Here is a 19404-nt window from a genome sequence, read left to right as displayed (position 1 = left end):
ATTTGCGGCTCGCGGGCAGGGCCGTGCCCGTGGGTAACGGCCCCCACCCCCGTCGCCTTCCCGGAGCTGTTAGTGCTTTTCTCTGCAAACCGGCTGCCACCCCGGACCCTCTTTTCACTCCTGCAGTCATTTAGCGCCAGTTCCCCCCTCTTTGCAACAGCCAGCGGTTTTTGCAGTCTGCCTTCTCTTCCCCCTCCCACCTCCAACTTGCTTCTCGCTCTCCCCAGCGGCAGCCGGGCTGCACAGACCCCCCCCCGCCCGAGTCAGACGCTTTGCAGCAGGCGGTGGTTAAGCGCGGGGCACCGGCCAGCAAGGAAACCTCTCCCAGCGGGGGCACAGCCATCTCCCCCGCCCTTTCTCTGTCCCCCCCTCTCCCTCCCGGGAGGGCTGGGCGACCCACGTTAGGCGGGAGAAATTGTTGAGCCGTCCCCGCTGTGGGACTGGCGCTGGAGGGGAGGAGGGGGGGAAGAACCACGTAGCTGGTGGATCCGTCCTTGGACGGCAAAGAATGGCTGATGGGGTAAGTGGGAGGGTGGCACGATTAACAAAACGCTAATTATTGACACTTTTCAAAGGGAGGAGGAGAACGGGGGAAGGTCGACCGTGGGTTTGATGTGAAGAGAAGGTGCCGACGTGTCGCTGCAATGAATCGCTCCGGAGGGACGTGGCACAGGCACGGGTGGCTGTGACAAGGGTGACCCCAGGGAGGGTGGGGGGACGCCCCGCAGCCGTGGGAGGCGGCAGCCTGCCCTCTCCCCTTCGCATCGTGCGATTACTCACACCTTGTCCGGGTGCTGAAGCTGCAAAGGCTCCTTGGGCTTTGCCAGCCAAAAGCCGGTGTCGTGGCCGGGGGAAGCGCCGCGTCCCTGCGGTGGGAGGGGAGCGCTGCGCTGCCGTCACCTACAGAAACGCGTGTCCCCCCCGCGCCTTCTCCCCACACAGTCCCGAGATGCTGCTGCAGCAGCCAGCTGCCCGCAGATCCTGCCCTGGCTTGGTTTATTCGCCCCCCAAATAAATCCGGCTAGTCTCCCCTTCCGGACGGTGGCAAGGTTGCTGGGATTCCCACGCACACGCGCGAGTTCCCACGACCGGGAGGCTCCCCTCGGCACGGGCATATCCACATGCCCGGAGCCGGCTCTGGAGCGGTGCTGCTGGGTGGCCGAATCCGTGGGTACGCTGTTACACGCGGGGACTCACCCCGGAGCCCCTCATCCCAGCCGCGCTGCCTTGTACCCCCGCCTTGCCCATCTCCAGCCTTTGTGCATACACACGCGCGCCTATAGACAGGCTGAGGAACACCTACACTGCTGTAAACACGAGTGTATGTAAATATACACCAGGAGAGGCAGCGGATGACGGCTGCTTTGTCTCCGGCAGGAGCACACGTACCAAATCGGGAGGACCGGCTGGGTGATGCTCCAGCTGATTCGGCGCGGCGCGGTGTCCCGCTCCCGCCCCCGGCCCCGCTCCCGGCCCCCGGCGCGGCGCGGCTGGTGACTCGGCGGTGTATTTCAGCGGCGGCGGCGGCTTGGCAAGGCTCGGGGCTCCTCCCCCCGTGTGGTGTTACCCTCTCACTTGATCAAATCCTTGAACGTGAACAGTTTCACTGAAAAGCACTTTTCAAAAAAAAAAAAAAAAAAAAAAATCCACCAACAGTAAGGAACAGAATCCAACTACCGGGGAGAGAGTTTTTTTTTTCTTTTTTTTCTTTTTTCCTTCTTTCCATTTTTTTTTTTTTTTTTTTTTCCCTGGTCATCGTCTCAGAGGCTGAGAAAGGGGGAAGAGAAAGAAAGAAGGAGAGCGAGAGAAAGAGGAGCCTTTTGCAAATAATAATTATTATAATTAGAATCCGGCCCCTTTCTCCTTAAAAAAAAAAAAAAAAAAAAGAAGCCCTAAACGCTGCGCCTCGTCCCCCCTCCCTCTGCAAGCCCCCCGACTCGCTCCGCAAAGGCATGGAGAAGGGGACTAACTGCTTTCCGACCTGCCACACCGTTTTCCTCGCCTGGACATGGCTCTTACTTCTCTCTTGGTGTTGCACCGGCGCCGAAATAACTTGCAGATCCTGCTCGTCTCCATCGCCCTCCTGGCCGTCCTCCTCGTCTCGCCTTAGGCAGGAGCAGCGACACCCGCCGCCGCCGCCGCCGCGGGGATTACGGAGCTGGCCGGGCGGCCGAGCGCGGGGCTCGGCTGGGGCGGCGGCCGCCGCGGAGCCGCTGCCGGGCGGGGAGCCGGGGGGCCGAGCGGGGCCGCGGGGAGCGGCGCTCCGCTCGGCGGGGGCGGGCGGCGGCGCGCCCGGGGGCCGGGGCCCGGCGGCGGCGGCGCGGAGCCGGCGGAGCAGCGAGGGGCGGCGGGCGCTACCGGCGGGCGGCGGCCGGGGGGTGCCCGCGGCCGAGGGGCAGCGCGGCGGCCGGGTTCAGCCCCGCGGGCCCCCGGAGGAGGGGAGAGCGGCGCGGCTGCGGGGGGCAGAGGAGCTGAAGCTGAGCAGCACCACCTTCGCGCTCACCGGGGATGCGGCGCACAACCAAGCCATGGTGCACTGGTCCGGGCACAACAGCAGCGTGAGTATCGGTCCCACCGACCCGGCTGCGGGGCGGGATGGTGCCGCGCTTGCCGCGGGGGTGGGGTGGGGGGGCGGTTGGCGGGCACCGTGCTCTTAGCGCCGGGGGTCGCGGGGTGGGGGGGACGGGCACACACGCGGCAGGGAGCGATGGCCGCGGGAAAAGAGAAAAGTTTTCCTGGGGAGAGAGGAAAGAGGATGGGAACACGTTTCTCCCCCCCTCCGCCCCCGGGGGCAGAGCGGTCGGAACCGCCGCCAAAGCGGCCGGGCAGCCGGAGCCTTCATCCACCCCTGCGCCGGGGCGAGCCCGGCTCCCTGCTCCGGTCTGTCCCGTGTGCCCGCACAGCTGGGTCCCCCTTCTCTCTGGCTCTTCATATGTGATATACACCCCGGCACGCTTCGCTGCCTCTGTGCCGGGGGGGATGAATGATGTGCAGCGGTACAGGTGGTAAAAGCCCTCCTGTTCCCCGCTCTGCATGCTGGCGACACGAGAGATCCCATTAATTCGTTAAGGGGGTGGAAAGCCCCGCAGCAAGTTAAAGGAGCTCAGAAAGGAGGTAGTGCAAGCGCAGTGAAAAGTTTTGAAAAAATCGATGGCGTTCCATGTTTTTCCCCCGAGGTCAATGATAACGAGTCACTGAGGTGTCCCTGAAAGTCTGGGGGACCGTGCGTGCGTTGTGTGGGGTGTCCCAAAAGCCCCCACACCATTGTGCGGTGGTAGCGCGGGGCCCTCCTTCGCACCCTGCTTTGCAACGCCCGGCAGATGGCTGTGGACGTAACTTCAATTTTCTTTTAACATGGTATCAGAAATCCTATTTCCATTCTAGTGTAAAGTCTGTGAGCAGATGTAATTTAAAGGACTCCAGGAAACCTTTATGTCTGGTGACAATATTCCCATTATTGTAATTACTGTAGCTTGCCACTGCCTTGAAAATGCCTCTTTTATTGTTTTGCCATTATTGGAAATGGGCATAAAGCAATTAACATCATAAAACAGATCAGCTGGATTTTCAGATGCATTCTTCATGAAACTTAGCAGTCATTAAAAAAAATTGTTTATCTATCTATCTGTCTATCTATGTGTAACTATCTATGTATCAGCTATAACTTCGTAATGTGCAATTCAACCACCTCTTAATTTTTTTGACTGGAAGTTTTTTTCTCTATTTATTATTACTTAGGCAATAATTCTGACAGCAATGTAGATGTTACTTTGATTTAACCAATTTTTAGAGGCAGCTGTGTTTGCCAGACATGAATTCCACTCTCATTAAAGATGAAAGCAAACATTCAAGAGAAAGTAGATGCATGGTATGTTTTAGCACTACACTTGTCTCTAGGATTATTTATTTTTAATATAACATGGCATGTAATGAAGAAAACAACCTATATGGCCTCTCTTTTGTTTGATTTTGGTGCTGAATCAGGGAGTGTTGAGCAAAAGAAGCTAAAATCCCCCCATCCCTTCCCCTCATGGATTCCCATTAGTTTTGAGTATTTCTGGTTGAAGTAGCAGAAAAAAACTCATTCTGTAGGCATTGGCAGGGGAAAGAAAGGTTATTTTTCCTAAAGTGCAGGTCAGAAAGTGATTTTTAGAAAATTCTCCCTCCTTTTTTGGTTTCTTTTACAGAAATATGCCATTTAAATAACTAGTTTCCATTATTCTTTAACTCCAGGTGATTGAGAAGGGTAATATAGGAAAACATCTCCATTGTTCGTGACTTTCCATTAAGATTTTGTACCTCAACATAACATGCATTGAAAGCTTCCAACTCACAAGCAAAAGCAAAAGATGTGTTTATTGCCGGTGTGGTGTTTATAGGAAGGAAAAGCAAGGATGTTAATACATACTAGTGTTATCTTTTTGTGGTTTTTCTAATAAGATGTTTAACATCTGGAGACTTTTTCTCTCCTGTCTCTTGGAGAAAACACACTGCATTTAGTGATTAATTGGATTTAATTTTTTTTTTAAACAGTGTAAGAAGAAAGTAAAATGCTTGAACCAGGGTCCTTTTATTTATTAGCAGAGAAGGCTGAATCCAATGCCCGTTTTTCTGCTGCAGTTCAGTTTTTACTTAATTCTACTGTTGGGGTGTCTGTGGCACAGGACCATCAAGCAATTTGCCCAAGGTCACTTAGGGAAGCAGTGTGGCTTCTTTTGCTAGCCACACTGGTTCCCAGTCTTTCACCTCAAAGCATTGTATTTTCTTAGGTCACAGTAGATGTAAAGCACCAGGAAGGTGTATTGAAAATGGCCAAAAAATCATGACGCGTGAGTTAATATCATGCCAGATGACCTAGGAGAGCAGGTAGGACATGTCTGTATATACTATTGTTTACAGGCTACCAAAGCAGTAAAGAGGTGTACAGCTTGCTTTTACCAATTCCCTGTTACTTGAACAGAGTTCAGAATCTAAGCTTTTGTCACTTATGATTTATTAAAACCATGATCAATCAAATTTCATGCAATGAAGCAGCATATTTCAAATCAGACATTAGTGCTGGGGGATTCCTAAGAAATGGATGGATTTGCAAAGAAGAGGAAAGCATGGTAATAAAAAAATCAGGTTTTTACTGGGATGTATAAATCTACAGACACTCCACAAAAGGGAGATCTCTGCAGCTGCTGCATGTCGTGTTACCTAGAATGTTAAAAATCTCCTGTGTTGTTGGTTTTTGTGTGGTTTTTTTTTTTTAAGTATTTTAAGAGCAACTCCCCCTCTGTCTCCTATCCCCCTTTTCTCTCACGTCCCTCAAATCTCAATTTAACTTATTAAAAAAATAATCCCTTCCAGGCAACAAACTTTTGTTTTCTCCATTTGCAGATAGTGAGGTCAGGATTAGGACAGAGGCAAAAGGCTGGTGAGATTGGGGAATTTGGGTTCTCTGCTTTGTCCTGCCCAGAGGCTTTTTCTGTGACCTTAGGAAAGACAATTAACCTCTCTGGATCAGCTTTTCCATGTTAAATGAGGATAGTACTACTTAGCTACCACAAAGTGGTGGTGTGGAGCAGAATTCATTTCTGCTTTGTACGATACCTGAAGATCTTCAAGTGGAAATTGTTAGGAAAATGCAAAAATACTATTCTGTGAATAAATGAGGTTTGTATTCTCTGTGTTCTTTGGAATGGGACTTGGCTTAATTCAGTGAGTCTGATATTAAGAAAAGGAGTCTGGTACTTGGGCTTCAAGTATCAGTCTGCCCTAATAGAAGCATTTATTGAGAGAGGCCACTGAAGCTCTTGAGGGACCTGGTAGAGATCAGATAAAGTGTTTTCTTGCTAAGGCTTTTCTGAAGGAAGGAGAATTTTTAGTGAAAAATGCTCTTATTCCCAGAAGATCTGCAAGCCATTCTTTTTTCAAAGTCGTTCCTCTCTGAACATACACTGTGTACAAATTGTGCCATTCGATGAGCAGTTGTATCCTCTACGCCTGTTTTCCCTCTCTCTAGATGGTTATGTTATTGCATGAAATTTTTCCTTGTTCTGCTCACCAGATGCTCACTCCAACCTTCCTGTGAAGATGATATGATTCCTCAGATTATCTTGTCTTCCTTCCTCTCTCCCTGATTACTAGGATAAGAACCTGCAAAAATAAGTACCATCACCTTTAATGCTGTTAGAGCTTTAAATCTCGCTATCTTGTTTCTTGACAATATTTTTTTTTTTTCAAGAGATTTAAACAAGCTACAGTGGATAAAACATACTTAGCTTGTTCTCCTGATATGGTCACTATTATCATGGTAAATGGTGACTGTTGTCATCAGGTTTCAGAGTTGTCACTCTGATGAATGTAGCTGTTTATAGGAAGTACTTAATTCTGTCCATGCTTTTTCCATGACGGGAGTACTGCAAATTGTGTTATTGTGGGTGTGTTTGTTTTTTTTTTTTTTTTTTCCAATATAAGAAGCAAAGATGCACATTTTTAGCATTCTTTTAGCCTCTAGAAGACATTTTCAAACCATTATCTATGGAGAGGCCTCAGCTTATCACAGTGTGCTTTAGCTATCCCATGTATACATGCCTTTACCTTTCTAGTAACCACAGGCAAACTTTAGACATAAAGATGAGGAAACGCACTATAATGCCACAGCAATAGCAGGAGAGGGCATTTGTCTAAGGCGTGTGCAATATTTTAGGTTGCTTCAGCCAGGCCAAGTTCCTATATGATCCTAGGGGCTGGACTTTTCATACTATAGGAAAAATGTCAGCAGTGCGTATTTTTATCTCAATGCAGTGCAAGCAGTGCAGAAGATAAACCTGGAGAAGTATAGTGTGCCCAAGTGATATAGCTGCTACTTGTGCAGACCTTGCAATTGCATTGATGTTTATAGTATGATCCAAACTCTGAAAGTTGGGGAAGACAGGAGGAGAGCTGGTGAGAGACTGCACTGGGGCCTTGTTTTATCTTGTCAGCCATGCTACGCTGTTTTGTCCGGAGGTCCAGTCGGCCTTCAGAGTCTCGGAGTATGAGATGTCTTTGGAATGAGACTGGTAAAGAGGAGGTTAACAGTACTACAGTAGCCTACAACCACCTGAAGTATAGTTAGAAAGAAGATGCAGTTTATCTTATTGGCTGAAGAGGAATTAACATGTGGCAACAGCCACAACATATGTCAGATTGGACATTAGGAAGAGTTTCTTATCAAAGAGAGTGGTACAGCAAGGTACCAGAAAGTTTTGGGAATCTCAGTCTTTGGAGGTTTTCCAAGACTGATGTAGATGTGATCTGATAGGAACAACCCTGCTCTGAATGGTCTTCTGTGATTCTTTTCCTCTTGCTACCAGTGATCCTACTGCTTTACCCTGTGCAGGATCTGAGGGCTGGCAGGGAAAAGCAGGTTGTACAAGTTCTCTCAGTGAAGCCTGTCTCTTCCGGGAATGATTCTTCTGAATGCTGTTGGCAGCGTTCTGGTGTGATCTGCTAATGTACTGGTGGTTTGATGCTGAGACATTACTCACTCCCATGGCGAATTACAAGCTGGGGAGGCTGATGGGCTTGCTGTGTGCCAGGTAGTTTTTCATTAAGATGCCTAGCAATGCAGTGTGTGATGGGCAGAACGAGATGGGCAATATTTGCAATTCCAAATAGACTGCTGTGCTTGGAAGGGAGGAAGGGGAGAAAATGAATCTTTAGGCAGGCGATGCTACATTTAGTTGTCAGCCATGGGTAACTGCTCCAATGGTCCAGTTGGACTTCAGTCTGAAATGTTTACTCCTAGAGTGCAAGATAGTGACAGAGCAATCATATTAATTGCACTGCATTGAATAGATATTTTAATTGCTATTCTAGACTCTTTCTTTCTCAAATGGCGTTTGACTGGGTTGTGGCCTCATTGCTATTGAAGGTGGGCCGGTTGTGTCACTATGTCTCGATGCATTTCTACTTCTCCACTACCTTTAGTAATTGAGTTAGCTGCTAAAGTCCTTTTCCAGGACTTTGCCAATCCATTTTTAATTAATATTCAAATAGAAGATGGGGAAATAAAAAGGAAACTCTTTCATAGCCATTGCTTTTATGGTTGTGTTGAGTCAGTAGAGCAGGAAGAAGGCATCTGGAAAATATTTTTGGGGTTATTTCTCTCCAGACTGGTTTCATTGCAAAGCCAGGTCAATGTCCAGTGGATGGGCCTTGATGTTGATTGTGGATCCCATGAAGCTGGCAGATTTCCTAGGCCATTACCCTGTTTGGTGCAGCAAGTTGTTGATGTTCTTGTAGCTCAGAGCTCAGTAACAGAACTGCTCCTGTGCTAGGTGCCTGTCAGCAGTTTCCCTTCAGGCCTCAGTACTCAGACTTTTTCATGCTCAGGGATGAGGCCTAGGATTTGTGGCTAAGCTTTCACAGTGATTTAAATGCAAACAAAAACAGCCATGTGATTCTTTAATTAGTTTTTTTATGGAAAACATTCATCCAATTAGATGACAAAGTATTTTGAAAATGGGTTTGAGCAGATAATTAATGTTAGGCAGGAGAAATTTCTCCCAAAAGGGAGGTGAGATGAGACACATCTTTTCTTAAGTGCAAGGATGTGGGAAGATGAAACTTTCTGAGAGTTTCCAGATTTACAGCTAGATTTGTAGTAGAGATTTTAGAAAAATTACGAAAGCAGTGTCGTCTAACAGGCAAAGCTCAGGTTAAGGAGCGAAGATCTTTAATGTTGTTTGTACTAAAGGATACTGGAAGCCAGTCTTGCAAACAGCCAGGAATTTACCTAAGTTGTACCATAGTGTCATGCTCCTTAAGCTCCATGGATGTCTGTAGGTAGAATGGAGGAGAGCAGTACAGGCTCCCCTGAATGAGTACTCTCTTACAAATGCAGAATTGTCTCAGGATTGAAGGCCAAGCCTGAGCTCATGGTTGGGATTGATTCAAGGACAATTGCAAGGAACCTGTCAGTTATGGAGTTAAGGTTTGGCTTTGTCTGGGATCTGCTCAAGTTTATCTTCCAGTGAGAATCTGTGTTTGAAGGTGTGGAGTCCAGCCTGCTTCTAATCAAGACAGTATATTAAATGACATGTTCCTTGTGAAGCATTGAATGCTGCAAATGCAGAAAGTCCCCAAAGCAGCAAAGTATTTGGTTGGATCCTTAGTGTAAATTGATGTAGAATTGATCTAGGCCAATTTACTGTGGTTGGGAATTCAACTTGCAGTATTGTACAGCAGTGAAATGTGCAAGGTAAGAATGAAAAAGGAGTACAGAGGAGAGAAAACATGGGGCAGTACAGCGAGGAGACCTATGGGACCTTTACATTCACTGAATTTCAGCCCCAGGGCTGTGGGTGGATGAGCTTCATTCTCTCTTGTGCACAGCCCTCCCTTCTCTATCGCTTGGCTCTGGGAGGTGGGAGTTTGACCCCTACTTGTAAGCAAAGCTGGACACTGATCTGGTGATGTACTTGGCAGAGCCGAACAGGGATTTTAAGTTGAAACAAACTTCAGTTAGAAAATATTGCTTTGCTGAAGCCACACCTTTGCACGTAGGTTTCTTGGTTTGCTTAAACTCCCAGCAGGAATCCAAGGCAAAGAAATTTCCAAATCCTAACTTCCCCTTAATGTCCAGGGAAAACTGCAGCATCATGGTTAATGTTTCCTCCATGCAAAAAGAAGGGTATGGCAGTATTCCCTTTCCTGCCTTTATGGGGTGTTTTGAGACTGTGGGAACTGCATAAAGTTTGCTGCATGTTTCAAGAGCGTGACTGTGTGGGTGTTAAACATATTTGATAAATATTCTGCTCTGAAAACTTTAGGGTCAATTCCCAACCCTTGTGGCCAGCAGAGTCCCAACATACAATAAAAATCATAAAAGATTGATGCTGAATAATCAAACCTCTCTTTATTTTCCCTCCCTCTCAGCCCTGAAGGAGACCTGATTGCTCTCCTGCTGAAATGAGTGGTAAAGCCCTCTTGTCCAAGGAGGATCCCTGACACTGAGGCTGTCACGATGTTTTCTCCCTTTCGTATTCTGATATGCAACACAAATGCTAGCGAGGCAGATCTGCAGAACACTACAGGGCCGTTGTGCCCAAAATAGCATCACTTTTAATTAGCTCCAGCGTGATTCGGGCACCCTGGGGTGCAGGCTGTAGGAAAGGGTGCCGGGTTGCTGATATGTGGAAAGCAGAGCTGGGCGCTAGAGGGAGCGTGGGCATTTGCTAAAGGAAGGAAAATGCTGCAACGGATGGGGAGGGGAGCCGGGGCCTGGGAAATGCACGCTGGAAAGACAGACACTGCTGAAATATTGATATGAACACCCGCTTGGAGTCATTGACTCTGTGAAACTCCTGCTGTCTGGGGTTCCCTCTGCGCGAGAGGAAAATAGTCTTAGCGTGCACTCGGCCGTGGTAAAGCATTTCACCCCCCTTGCAGCTGATACGATCTTCCTTTTGTGTCGTCTCTAATTGCTGCCAGGTTTTTTCCTGAAGATGGGAGTCCCAGTGCCGGAGGGGTCTCATCTGCTCGGGTCCCCTCCGGCCTGAGTCATGTGCCTGTAAAACCATCAGCAGCTACCAGCAGTGCTGCTGGTTTGGGGGTAGGGATGATGTTAACCTTTACAATGCCAGGAAGCAGCAATCTGAAGCCTGGCTGCTCCTGACTGAAGCAGTATGTACCCTCCATCTTCTCAACTGCCGTGCCCTGTTTTGCTTCTGGGAGTAGCCCCGAAGGATAGCTGGTGATAGACCCACTTTGCTGCCGATCTTCTCCCTCTCCTACACCAGTTATAGCTGGTAAGTGTGGGCAGGGGAGTTGCTCTTCATTGCCTCTCTCCTGCGTACCTCAGCTGCAGAGGACACACTTGTCCTGACAGGTCTCTGCCACTTGGGACTCCGCAATATTTTGACCAACCTGATGTTGCACAAGTCTTAGCATTTCTGTTCCTCTCTCCTTTTCTTTCTTATGAGTGTGGGGGGGACAGAAAGGACTGGAATTCACCACAGCCACTATATGGTGGGGCAAAATAACATTTCTTCCTGGGAGAAGTGATTGCACTTCTTGGTGTCCTTGGGACTAAAATGGATGTTTGGGACTTGGAAAGGCTAGGACCAAGCCACAGCAAATCATTTAAGTCAATAGTAGGCTAAAGGCCTCGGGATCTTAAAAGCAATTGCTTTGGATACTACATCAGTCTATAACATGCAGGTACCTCTGGTACTCCTTCAGTGGGCAGGGGTGCTGCTGATACGTTCTGGAAATGCTTTGAGCCCCCTGTGGGGATTTGGTAGAGGACTCCAGTGTGGGGTTCACGGAGTGGAAGCCTTGAGCACAGAGCTCCTGCTGACTTTCAAGGCAGAGAAAAAAAACATAGGTTGAGTTCGGATGTGCTTCCGTGGGGTGCCAGAGGAGAGCAGACTGAGCATGTAGGTTGTCTTCATGATTTTTTGACTTGCCATTGTGCCCAATGGGGGTGTGCATTGCCCCATGACTTGGTTTCCCTATCTGCAAGAAAGAGTTAACCCACATGCAGGTCTGTTGCTGAGGTTTAAAATGGATGGATATTTGCAAAAGCTGTTGGGTGAAAGAGAATGCATAAAACATAATCATTTAGTCCTTGCCAAAAGTGCTTTAGGACCTGATGGGTGCAGGGAGGAAGGAGTCAAAGCTCTAATTGGTTGTTAGCCTTTCCCTGCTGTTTGTGCCTGATTGGAAAATCCCCCCCAGCTGTGATCAATACCATCAGGTGCAGGCAAACAGAGCTGCCTGTCTGCAGTCCTTACTTGCCTCTGTCAGAATCCAATCCTGGGGTTGAGGGGTGGGCAGAGAATTCTTTCTTCATAAGGTAGGGGGGGTGGGTGACAGTGTATTTGTGGGCATTTCTCTGTTCTAGGCTTCCTGTCTTTTACCAGCAAACCTTACTAATTTTGTGCTTACAGTGTGATAGACAGGATTGTACTTAAAATGCTCTTATGCTGCTTACTTCAGCTGTGTAATTCAAAGGTCACTAAAAGGAAGGTTAGTATTATATTATTAGGTTTTTAGGTTGTTGTTGTTGTTTGGTTTTTTTTAAAAAAATGAGGCATGCAAGAGAGGATGGATCTTCTCTGGGTTGTGCTACTGATCAGAACTAAAGTTGGTAGGCAATTTTTTTGACTCCTGTCCCTTATGGATATGGTTCCTTAATGATAAAAGACTTATTTTACTCATCTGCCACAGCTCAGATGCTGTGTGTTTTCTATTTAGAAGAGATTGTGTGGAAGAAAGGAAGAAAATATGTGAGAAGATGAGCTAAGAGGGGGAAGAACAGGACTGCCATTAATAATAGAAAAGTGGAATGTGTTCAGCTAAAATCATTAACAGATTGATCAAGCAAAAACACTGCAGAGGTCTGGATGTAAGTGATTTAAGAGCATTGTCTGCTGTTCTACCCCTCTACCAGTATGGCTGCACAGATTGAGTTATTTCAAATCATAGCTCCTTTTGAGCTGGATGAGAATTGACATGGTGAGACTGTGGAATCCATGAATTTGGGCTTCCGTTGGAAATATAGAGACAGGAGGCGGGTCACATCTGTCTGCTGAGGGGGTTGGGAGCTGGCTCTGAATTATGTGGCTTGTTGTAATGGGTTGGAATAATTTAGGATGATAGTCATAGCAGGGTACATGTAGGTCTGTGTACCTGTTTGTGCAATCTTGTCATGGGATAATGTTGTGGGATCCAATGTTCAAGGGTCTTAACGGCTTTTAGAATCATTAAGATGGTTTCCCCACCCTTTCTATTACACTTTCCAACCCATGGGGGAAAGTCTCTGTCCCAAACCAGGTGCAGGTGGAGGACTCCTGAGTGAGCCAGGACAGTTAAATCTTCTTCTTGCCCGTCTTGAATGGTGCCTGGGCTGTGTCTCCCCATGTCAGTCTTCTGCAAGGTGGAGGGCTGACGCAGTATGTGAAGGGTAATGTCCTTGTTCTGCCACCCACAGTGTCTTTCTAAATTTGTTCCCAATCAGTAAAATGTTGGTAGCACTTAACATTATAGTGGGTGTATGGATAGGGGTGCAGAAGTGTATCAGGGGCTGGGGCCCTGCACTCCAGCACAGAGCTGCTATCTGAACTGGCATGAACTCTATGTTTGCAGTGGGTTTTGCTTCTGTTTGGGTATCAAAAGCCTGGTCCAAGACATAAAACTGGTGAGCCTGCATGTGAAGGATCATGGTGACTTTGTGCATGGGAAGCCTTGATCACAGTGTGTGGTGGGAGAGGCAGGTAGGCAGACCTGCATATCAGGCAGGAGGTCTTTGAAAACCACATTTGCCATCTGTCTTGAAAACAGGCTTGCTTATGAGACAATGAGATTTCAAACCAATATGATAGCCATGCTAGTTGAGAGAACAGTTGTTCTAGAAGAGAGAAAATTTTTATCCAAGTGTGCTTTGGCAACTACTGGAGCAACACTAGGAGAAAGCCTCATGCAGTCAGTGTCTGTATCAGGTGTTACAGAGATATAATAGAGGTGGTTCAACTGTCCACCGCCAGACTTTTCTGGCTAGCTGAGCCTTAAACAGAAGGGCTTTCAGAAAAGGATGGGATATGGAATATGTCAGAGAAAGATCTGGCCAGGGCACTCCCTGGGATTATTATTTCTGCTGAGTGTTTTTGAGGCTCTGCCCCAGTAGCTGCATTGAACACTTAGTTATCTGGCCTGTGAGATCTCTCCGTTCTCTGAAGGAGCAGAAAATGCCTGGTCGTTTTGTTAAGCAACAGAAGTTAGCCATCATTTATCACTTAGCTGCTTGTCTTTCCAGGACTTTTCTCTCTCAGTTTTTTCTTTCATCTCTGCCATGATACCTCATTCTGCTGCCCATTTGGAGGGGTAAATAGTGGCAGAGGGTGTCCTTGGCTGAGCATTACAGGTGTGCTGGAGAGCTGGTTGTGGTCAGTGCATTGAGCAGCTGGAGCCCTGCCAGATATGAGAATGGACATTGGGTGGCTTATGGTTCAGGCCAGATACTATTTTGGGACCCGCTTCTTCACTCGGCTAAATTTACAGGAACTCACTATACCTGTGACTTTTTTTCCCCCCTCCTGTTGAATTCAGTTCAAATTGGTCAATAGATTCCAAAGTTATCCCTCCTATGCTCACAGACAGCATAGTCTGTTGCATCCAAAGCTGGAACTGTTTCTTTTTGAAGTCAACTTAACACACAACTAGAGCATCAGCACTGAGGAGGCCTTAATTACAAGTAATACTGTTCACCTTCATTTTTTTGCCAGCTTGTCTGGGAACTCTGTTCCTTTAATCAAAAGGCAACATCGATGGCAATGTAGCATTCTCTGTTTGCTTGCACTGCATCTCTTTGTTGTCGCTCAATTCTACTCTCCTTTGCTTTTAATTCATTTAAGATTATCTTCATTAGTTGTTCCTACCCCACATGCTACAAGTAACAAAGCCTGCCTTTCTGAGTTGCTGAGGTTTTATTCTGGTGGCTTTTTAGCTTTCTGTGTGCTTTTAATTTTTTTTTTTTTTTTTTTTTTTTTTTTTTATTTGGGCTTCCTGTAGTGCTACTGGAAACAGGCAATAAACTGGACTGGGGAGAAGGTGTCTTAGTGAAAACTCACAGAAAAGGGAAAGAGGCAAGTCTAACTCTAGCACTGAAGAATCAGATCATATGTTAGATGGTAAAATAAAATATTGGATCATTTGAGAATATGTCTTCTGTAAAATGGGAGATGATCTTTTTCCCCAAAGACAAAGGTTAACTGTCATGAAAGTCACTGATTAGTGGAGGTTCTTCTAGGCCTGGGGTCTCAGTGAGCTGCAAAGATTTCTTCATGTGCTCATCCTAGTGGAAACAAGGGTGAAGAGGCAAGAGCTGATCCGTGGAACGTGTGAGGACACAGGAGTGAGTTCGTATGTGTGTCAAAGCATGCAGTGCTGTTTCTCTTTCACAGCTCATGGGGAAACACATTGTCTAATGCTGTGCATTCTTACCTGTGAGAGTGGTCTGTAAATATTTATTGCCCTTTGTAGTGGGCAGGTTTATCAGTACAAAACTTGCTATACCTGTGTTTATCAAAATGAACTCCATGTGGGTACCTGAGAGGAGGATGGGAAGGGATGGGACAGAGTGGAGCTTCCTGGGCTTTTTACATATTTTAAAATTCTATTTTAATCACTCTGTGATTATAAAAACATGTGTTTTAGAAGTGTAGAAGATACTATGCCGATATTTATGTATATATAAGGATATGTGACCTGATAACTATGAAGTAGGTATATAACTAATTAGATATAAGTACCGTGTAACTAGAGATGGATTTGGGGCTGTAGTCTGATTCTGCTTGGTTTTCCTCTGTTCCCTCTACACCCTCCTGCTGTAGCTTGTGTGCTCTCATCCCTTTATGTGGGATTGCAGGTCCCTTTCTTCTCCTTCCGTTGCTAAGGCCTTTGGACTGTGACAGCAACTCATACAGCCTCTGGTATGAGTTTAGGAGTGAAGGTTTTTCCTGTGCCTGGCATAGTTGGATCTTGACAGCCTTCAGTTATACACCAAGTTCCTTAGATTGAACATGGTTGTTCATGTGCTGAATTTGGAGCTCTCATAAAGCCTGTGTTCTCCCTGGGTTCAGTTATGCTCTGCTCTCATCTGCAAATCTAACTGATCAGTAGATGGGAGGGGATGGTAGCAAGGTGGAAAAGAACTGGCAATTAATTGGAGTCTCTCCTTGCAACCTTTTTTGTCCTGAGCTAAAAGCATTTTTCCAGAAAATGCTTGTGCACTTGTAGGATTTTGAACGATAAAGAGAAAACTGTGCTTAATAGTAAACATTTGGGAAGAAGAAAGCCTTTCCTCTCTCACCCCACTCCCCCTCCTCCGCCTCTCCCCCCACCCCTCAAGGTGTATGTACAGCACCTTGCACCAATCTTGTGTCTTTAAAGGATGTTGTATATAATACAGATGTCATAACCTTGCTGTTTGTTTTTGCCTACATACACAGAAATTGAGCTCCCTGAAGAAGAGGCAGGATGGGCATTCCCTGCCAGCCTGTTCCTACAGACCACAGATGATCAGTTGTGATGGCGAAGATCTGGCCTTTTCTGTTGTTTCTGTCTTTTTGACACCAGCCTGTGCTAGTCTCTGGGGTGGCATGCTGATCAGTTTTTGTTCACTTTCTCCCTCATGAATGTGGGGCCAGAAGATGTTTTGTTCCTGCATGATAGTCCCCTATGGTGAATTCATGCTGACAGACAGTGTTGGCTACAGGGAAGCTGGTAGCTATTTCAGGTTCATTCTTTATTTAAATGCTCTCCCTCCGGAGGCAGGCTTGTGCTTGACTTGTACTGATGCATTTTCCTTGTGCATCTTTCTGCTATGGTAGCTCCTGCCCAGGGCAGGGAAAGAGAATGAACCTAATGGAAGGAATTAGCACCAGAACAACAACAAAAAAGTTTCCCCTGAGCAAGGCATGCACAACTACTGTGATCTTAAGCAGTATTTTGATGCTATGCTGCTTTGTGGATAAGTCTAACCCTCACTGGGAGAGAAGGGAAGAAAGGGATTAATTATATGAAGTCAGTGTGCAAGTGTCTGGGACATGGTCAATTCTGGTTAGATGTGCCATGGCTGAATGGTATTTGGAGTTGTCTAGGACAAGAAGTGGGCAGAGAAATGCTGCTGGGAGGCTTTTCTCCTCCTTATTTTGGTCAAAAGAGTTGAATGGGTCATTCTCACCTGCTGGAGTGCATAAATTACTGTCATACAAGATAAAGCTTTAGACCGCTGGTTAAATGGTTTGTCCTGTCATTAACTGAAAGGAGAGGAAAGATGTCAGTAAATACATATTACCCTTTCAAAGGATACTGTTCAGCTGATGTTCATGATCCAAAATCCACTCTGGTTTATGGCAATTTCATGCTGGTGTTGCTCCAATAGACCTTAATTTGTACTAGTGTGAACAGGACCCTAGTGTGAATATTTCTGTGTGCAGCCTTAGTTTTGCCAGTGTGGGTCTTCATGTATCTCCTTGGCTTTGTGCCCTTGATTTTTTTTTTTTTTTTTTTCATGCTTCTTTGGTTTTCTTGTCATGTGCTTGGGACAGTGAAAATGAGAGTTACCTATTTATGGGGAACATGACTAAGTCTGCAACTTGAGGGAGGAAGAATGAGATATCGCCACAGTGTGGGCAAGTATCTCTCTCCCTGTCTCGCATTGGTGGGAAACTGGGATGTTTAGGTGCAAATTTGCTGGAGTGCACTAGAGTGTGCCTGTGTTGCTGGCATTAACAAAGTAAACATTGATGTTCATTGGCTACCGGTGATTTGGACACTTTAGGGTGAGAATTGCTGAGCTGGACTTGCCAAGTCTCTGTTCCTTTGAAATATTTCTAATGAAAACCTCAGTGTGAAAATATATTCTAAATGCTAGTGTGCTGGTTCTGGGAAAAGACTATTCCTAGTGCACGTAGTTTTTCTCAGTCTTTCAGGCAACTGTGTGCTTTCAGTTCACTGCTTCGCTAAATATCTACACTGCTCATGAGGGGCTGCTTTTTTGAGGGGTCACAACCAGCTTCCTCAATGGAAATTGGAGGAAAGGAACCATTTATAATAAACTAGCAAAACAGACTTCTAAAAATTGTGCTGTGCTGTAGCTGTGAGCTGGGAATGCAGACTCTTCTGCGCTTGCTGGAGAAGCAGCCTCTATGAGGAAATTTTTATTCTTTTTTGGCTGGGTAGAAAAATAGCGCACAGGCTTGGCCAGACAACCCAAGTGCTGTGAGTGATCCCTTTGCCAGACTGGAAATGCTGTTCTGGATCCTCGCACTTCTGCTTGGAGCAGCTTGTCACTGCAACCTTTTGGTCTCTCTTTTGCTCTTTCATTAATGAAACTGCTGTGCTTTTTAAAAATCATTGGTATTCTAAAAAAGTCTTACCTTGTTAAGGATCCTAGATTGAGGAAGCAATGACTTCTGTCAGAGCAGCATGTTTTATTTCAAAGGCTTATTTTTCATCTTCCCGATGATGCAGTAGGACAACAATAATACCTTCAAAGTTGGTGGTGATACGCTGATGGAATGTCAGCAAGATGAGAATTAGACCCCTGTGCCTTCCTCTTCTCTGACTGCTGGTGGGCTTGGACAGGATGGAATTTGAAAGCCATTTCCATCTTCATGGCTGTGCTTCAACCTATGTTTTATAACACACAGCTACCAGAAGAGCATAAATGCTATGATAAATTATCAAGTGTCACAAGCCATTGAGCTGCATGGTGAAGCAGAAGTCAAGTCTTTTTAAGGGATTGAGCAGTCCAGGAATACAGTCCTTTAGAAGTAGCTTTTAATGATGATGAAGGCTTCAATTGCAAAGTTCCACTAAGCAGTGTCCCAACAGTGTGTCAAACAAAAATGATGTTTCTTTACTGCCTTGGTGGAGACCATCCTGGCTTGTGGTGTGGCACATTCTCTTGCTGCTTTGCTCATTGCCTAAGTTCTGATTCACTTTTCCAAGTTCCCATTTTGGCATTGACCATCTCTAGTCATGCTACACTGGTCCTTCACTGTTCTTGGGTTTAGGTTTCCCACTAGCTCAAGTCCTGCTGGCTCATCTGAGTGCAGCCAGTGCTTTATAGGTTCTTGGTGAAAGCCTAGAGAAATCATGTGGGCTTTGGCTCAGGAGTTAAGGCTCCTTAACTCTTGAGGCTGAATGACTTAAAGCACAAATAGTGTAGTAAAGATGGTGTATTTATTAGAGCAAGTTCCCATTAACTCTTCTCCTTGACAGGTTAAATATCTCTAGCTGTTCCTGTCCGATGTCATACAAGATCTGACTCAAAGCTAGTGAATTCTTTGCATTTCTATTGAGTTTAATGGGTTTTGGACTTGTGCCCAGAAACATAAGATCAGACGTGCTGGATGAGACCAAAAGTCCATCTATTCCCAATGTCATATACCTGACATTGCTTAGTAGCACAGCTGTATCCGGCATTGAATTGTATCTGGCATATCTAGCATCTATCTGGGATCAAGCATACGTAGTACACAGAGCTCTGCAAATAAATTACTGCTCAGCTTGGTGTTTTCTCCTGTATGTGTGGTGGTTGACAGAAGGGAAATAATTTGGGATTAATTCTGAACCCCTATCTCCACCCTGACAGGTCTCCTCAGGTTGTGACTCAGACCAAGCATAGACTCTCATTCTGATTTAAAAAAAAAAAAAAAAAAGCAATGCAACATACAACCAACCAAATAAAAACCCCCACATCTCCCTAATTTTTAAGGAATTGTTTAAGGATTTTTTTTCTATAGAAAAGCTGATATTTTAATTTAAAAGGTTAAAATGAGACATCTCTAATTATGTACTTATGAAAGCAAACTCAGCACAATTTAGGAGATATAAAATAAGATGACCTTATTAAGTTGCTAC

General features: G+C 46.1%; 1 protein-coding gene and 1 long non-coding RNA gene across 2 annotated transcripts in view; one reads left to right on the top strand and one right to left on the bottom strand.

Annotated features, from left to right (window-relative positions):
* Positions 1-1305: 1305 nt before the first annotated feature.
* Positions 1306-2106, bottom strand: LOC122153351. Its single transcript, XR_006165240.1, has 2 exons — positions 2020-2106; positions 1306-1616 (listed from the first exon to the last, which is right to left on the bottom strand). It is a non-coding gene; the product is annotated as an uncharacterized LOC122153351 (long non-coding RNA).
* SORCS3 (sortilin related VPS10 domain containing receptor 3) overlaps positions 1654-19404 on the top strand; it is a 307228-nt gene continuing 289477 nt past the window's right edge. The window contains exon 1 of the mRNA XM_042791658.1: positions 1654-2558. Coding sequence (XP_042647592.1) covers positions 1953-2558 — 606 coding nt within the window. The 5' untranslated portion in view covers positions 1654-1952. The remainder of the gene's footprint in view (positions 2559-19404) is intronic.

This window comes from Tyto alba, unplaced genomic scaffold (genome assembly GCF_018691265.1).
Source record: "Tyto alba isolate M040663 unplaced genomic scaffold, T.alba_DEE_v4.0 Super-Scaffold_1, whole genome shotgun sequence".
NCBI classification, from domain to species: Eukaryota; Metazoa; Chordata; class Aves; order Strigiformes; family Tytonidae; genus Tyto; species Tyto alba.
The sequence above is the reverse complement of the archived record's forward strand: the minus strand, read 5'-3'. Positions and strand labels throughout refer to the sequence as shown.